Source organism: Sinocyclocheilus rhinocerous, unplaced genomic scaffold, assembly GCF_001515625.1.
Source record: "Sinocyclocheilus rhinocerous isolate Xijiao unplaced genomic scaffold, SAMN03320098_v1.1 scaffold387, whole genome shotgun sequence".
NCBI classification, from domain to species: Eukaryota; Metazoa; Chordata; class Actinopteri; order Cypriniformes; family Cyprinidae; genus Sinocyclocheilus; species Sinocyclocheilus rhinocerous.
Window position 1 is genome coordinate 1646455 of NW_015651557.1, and position 5476 is coordinate 1651930.

Sequence of the window (5476 nt, forward strand, 5' to 3'; positions counted from 1 at the left end):
CATAGACAGCAAGGGTACTACCACGATCAACATCCAGAAACGTAGATCGGTAAAATAGATCGGTAAAATAAAAATAGATCGGTAAAATAATCCATGTGACATCAGGGGTTCAACCGTAATATTATGAAGCTACGAGAATACTTTTTGTGTGCAAAAGAAAAGAACATTCATTCTCCAATTTGGAGAGTATCCACTGAACGCAAACAGCGTATGCAGCTGACACAGAACAGCATTCGCTGTATGTGTTCAGTAGATACTTTCCAAAATGGCGCTAGGGTGACACGGAGGAGACGAATTGTTGAATAAAGTCGTTATTTTTATTTTCTTTTGCGCACAAAAAGTATTCTCATAGCTTCGTAATATTACGGTTGAACCCCTGATGTTAGGAAGATCGTGGATCCTTGCTACGTTGATCGTGGTAGTACCCTTGCTGTCTATGGGAGGGTCAGAGAGCTGTCAGATTCCATCAAAAATATCTTAATTTGTGTTCCGAAGATGAACGGAGGTCTTACGGGTTTGGAACGACATGAGGGTGAGTAATTGACAGATTTTTCATTTTTGGGTGAACTATCCCTTTAAGGAATCTTATTGACCCCAAACTTCTGAACAGTAGTTTATATTTACTTCCTAACTCCTTGTTGTTAAATACACAAAACTACATTAGATTAAAATTTCAGGCTAAATTTACATATTAGTTAATTTTGAACATCTAGATTCCTAAACTAAAAACTATTTTACCATCTTTAAAATGTCTGTGTGAATGTAGGATGGGATGTTCGTTGGCCAAATTTAAGCTGTGTGTTGCAGATTTGAATGGGGTTTTAGACACTTTGCTTTGCATTGTGCCTATAAAACTCATTTGTACAATTAGGTTATATAAGAGAATATTTTGTAAAATATTTCTTAGTTTAAGTGTTAAGGTCCAGCACATGATCATGTAGCTCTGCACTAAAGCTGCAGTAATAACATAGGGCGAGGACTAGAGGATGTAGTATTAGTCCTCTGGCTCAAGCCACTCCAGCAAATTTCCTCCTGACATGACAGAACACAGGCCTGAGCTGCTTTACAAGACTTTATGTAAGGGAGTTAGTCACAACTGTGGCCTGGGTGTATGTATGTGTGTGTGTGTGTGTGGTTGCCCTGACCACAGAAAAGCCCCAATCAAATTTACTCTTCACCAAAAAAAATAATAAATAAATACAGCAGGAAAGAGGCACACAATCGATACACAAATGGAAATGAAGGCTGCACGTGTGCATGCAAACAATTAACAATGCCCCAAAACATGTCATGCAGATGCTGGATTATTCCACCCATAATTATTTGAAAGTATTTTTCATTTTTCTCATCTGGATTGGTTAAAAGTTGTCTTTACCTCGTCGCCTCCCATAATTCCTTGCTGCATGTAAAATAAGATGATCACAAGTAAAGTAACACATCCCCAATGAAAATGTGAATGTTCTGACTAAAGTAATTTTACACTTTAGAAATGTGTTGAAAAGTATGTGCCATTTCAGAGCTGTATGATTATAATCAAAAACTTTCACATCAATTACCCGGGTTTGTTGGCCAAGTGCTTAAACACTGTTAACAAGACTCAAACTAAACTGTGCAACTAAACAGACTAGATTTTCTTGGCTCAGTGACAGAGATTGGTGGAATGTATATTTAAGGACACTCTTGATTCAACCTACCTGTCCAAACGTGTCTTAATTCTGAGCACATTCACTAACAACCCTTGCCAATTATCAACTGTCTACTCACCAGAAAAAAAAGATACCTAACCAACTAGATTTTCAAAATATATAATTTTCACTACTGTAGTGATAGAAAGTGAGTATTAGCATGTGTGATAGCATTTCTGATCTAAACGTCAAGAAACCATTCAAGCTATCTGTTTCATTTAATCAAATCTCTGTGTGGCATTTTATGTTTTTGTAAAAACATATTGAAGATAAATACTGCTGTTTATTAATATACATGTTATACTGGTGCATGAAAAAAGAAGAAGATAATATTTAAACAATACTCAACCTTTAGTTTCATTAATATAAAAAACACATGGAAAATATGCCTTGACTTTTTATTTACATTTAACTTTGTGCATTAAACAATTCATGGCTATCTAGCTACAATTTCATCTCATTCAGAAAATATTTGAATATGTATTTTTAGCTAGCCCTATTTGAGTAAGTGAAAATGTTCTTACTTCTCAAACCTCTGAACGATTTGAAACAAGCTATGAAAACAGGGCCAGTTTTAATTTCATCACCATTTGACTCAGAAGCTGTGGGATTTGTACATATATCCTCATGAACCCTTTTTATTCCATCCTAAAAAGAGGATTTTTGTTTTTTTGCACAACAGTACAAGATCATGCAAACTTATATTAAGATACATAACTATACATTACCTATTAACTACATCCTATATTTGTCTCATTTTTATACATTTATAAATATTTGCATTACCCCATGTTTCAAATGCATTTAAAGAGAATATTACAGCTAAAAGGAACTAGTGAGACAAATCGCCCCAAAGTTCATCTTGCTGATTATTTCTATAACACACAGCTTGGGCCTGTCCAGCCACCAGAACATTAAACCAATAAAATGCATGTGCGTACCATTTATGGGCAAGGGGCTGTCTCCTCCTGTATGGGTGAATCCGAGGCGACCTTCGAGAGAGGAGGGTATAAATCAGCTGGATGGTTGGAATGACATACAGCACATTTGAATCCACACGTGGTAAGATTACGCAGCCACTTGAATGTACACTGTAGGTTTAGTTGACAAATTACAGAATCACTCAATAAAAATGGCTGTTAAGAAGCCAAAAAAAGTATTAATTACATCACTCATATACTTTCTGGATGACCACCCACTACACGTCAGAATCACAATACTCTCCTGGATGCAGATCACTTTCATTCTCATGCTCAACTCAGCCTCATTCTGCTTCTAGTAGAAGAATGAGAGGAAACATCAAGTTCAACCAGCACGGCTGGTATGGATTGTTTCTCTATGTGGTGTTAACATGGATCTGGCAGCCCCCTCCTACTGTTCACTCTGAGAGCAGTCTGGTGGCCAGGGCCAGCACACCATTTTGTTGCTTTAGCGAGAACAGAGAGCTCTTTTACAGGCAAAGGACAATGCTGGAAGCTATTCAAAGCAACACTGGACTACTTATCTTCCCCGTCTCTTGTTTGGTCATCTCTGCCACACTGGGGTGGTGTCTGCAGGGTCGCCCTTCTGGTTCTGGTGGTCAAATTATGCTCTGCTAGAGAGAAGCTGACCCTGAGGGTTGTTCTAATTTGGTTATTGTGTACAGTATATGGGGGTGAGCAGCTTTGATTCAAGAAACCATCCAACCATTTTGGGGTTGCATTAATCACGGTCCAAATGTGTGGAAATCTAAAACATGAGAGTGTAGCATGTGACATCAAATGCTTCTGTTTAAAGTAAAGATGAAGTGCATGCAATCTGCAGAGCTATGGTGCAAAAAAATTATTATTTAACCAAATTTGTAAACTTACAGAGACAGAAGAAAATGTACGAGCAAGAATAGCAAGAAAACAAGTGAACCGAGTCATCCTTATGGGCTGTATGCAAAAACAAACACACAGCGAGAACAGTATAATTCGATACACAAAAATGACTTTTATGAGCTGGTTTTATGGCGAATCATTCAAAAGCACCCACAAACTCGTGAGTTACTTAAATCAGTCTGACAGATTGTTCAATGAATGAAGTCACTGAAACCATCAGAGCAGTTACTGAATCAACATCTGACTCACCTACTGAACTTTCAGTGCTGCAAATTTCAAGGTTTGTGAAACTTAAATCAGCACTGACTGCCTGTTCATATGACAATGTGCAGTTAAAAACAAACATGAAACATACTACATACTCATTTTTCATTTACAGAATACCATGCACTAATAAATCATTGAAAATAAGACCAGGAATGTTAATTAAAAAAGAAAACGGGGTCAATTTTGATTGCATGCTTGATTGCACCTTATTGCAGGTGTTCTTATTACCATTTATGACAGACAAAAAAAATAAATAAATAAATAAACAAACAAAATGGAGGAGTTTCCACTGAAACATATTGATTTGAGCCACAGATTACAAATTTGAGAGCGCTCGCTCGCATAATGAAAGTCAACAGTCTCACAAAACCAGGCTGATGTGTTTGTAAAGACTAGTGTAGCTTCAGAGTTAGTGCTGTGGAAGGAGCTCTGGTTAAGCTCTGCTGCACAGACACAGCTATTTGTAGGTCAACACAGAGCTTTATCTCTCTTCTTGCTCTGTTTGTGTTTGTGTGTGTGTGTGTGTGTGTGTGTGTGTGTGTACGTGGGTGTGCAATGATTCAGCGCTAATGGGCAGCTTTTTACAGCTGCTCACTCTCACACCAAAAAATTAACACCACATCTGATGTTAAAGAAATCTACTAAAGCATGCAAGAAAACAAAAGGTGTAAAATGCCACTGTAGAGTGCAAATTAAAAAGACTGCAAAGACAAAAAAAAAAAATGTTTTAATGTCCGTTTACTTTTTTTCCCAATATAATTCTGTTCTGCTCAATTGGGAAATAACAGGCGGCCGTAGCCAGCAGCAGTGACCATAAAAACGATTAAATCTACTGTCTGCTCCAGAACATGCTCTAATAAATGCTTGGAATAACGTCATGGGCTCATTAATTGTCGTTTGTATGCATTTACAACTGCTATCAAAGGTGAGGCCTCCAGGACCGTGCTTTCCGATCAGTTGTCAGCTGCCTCAAAAGAGGAATATAAAAGTGATGCAATAACCAACCAACTTTCAAGAAAATGGGTCACCGGTCACAGAACAGGAGCTGCATCAAATCAGCAAACTCATGATGGTACTATTAGGAGCCATTTCCACAGAACATATTACTGCATTCAAAAATGTGAAATGCAGGGCAGTGAAATTAAAAAAGGGTCTCTAGCCTTTACTTTTAACTATAAAACTATAACTATAACTTGAGCAATACAAACACGAAACCAGCCACAAATGCACCGGTCAAACTAGGGATGTTCATTTTAACCGGTTAACCGTTAACCGACCGTAAAGAATTTTGACCGATTAATACAATCAGTTAAATGGTTTAAAAAGTCATTTATTTATTTACTTTTTTAGTAATTTATCAAAATATTTAAAAAGGTTTGTTGCATGGTTGAAATACGCTACGCGTATAAAAAAAATCGTTTTTTAGAGGAAAAAAAAAAACAAACCGCGTCTAAGTCGCATTTTATTATTTCATTCAGAAATAGGCCTAATGCAGACACGAAATGTTTACAAACATTATAATAAACACTGTAAACATAGCTAGGCTATTTTAGTTACCCTCACGCCACAACAAAGCCTTTCAATTAACAGTATTTAGAAAAGAACAAGAATTAAAAATATAAGAAGCTATAGCTAAACGACAAGCCAAAACGAATTCATTTA

The 5476-nt window shown here is 36.9% G+C and overlaps 1 protein-coding gene across 1 annotated transcript in view; it reads right to left on the bottom strand.

The window, feature by feature from the left end:
• LOC107713185 (cytoplasmic polyadenylation element-binding protein 4-like) overlaps positions 1-5476 on the bottom strand; it is a 38312-nt gene that overhangs the window by 6996 nt on the left and 25840 nt on the right. The window contains exons 5-6 of the mRNA XM_016518619.1: positions 2627-2677; positions 1376-1399 (exon numbers count right to left, since the gene is read on the bottom strand). Of these exons, the coding sequence (XP_016374105.1) occupies positions 1376-1399; positions 2627-2677 (75 nt within the window). The remainder of the gene's footprint in view (positions 1-1375; positions 1400-2626; positions 2678-5476) is intronic.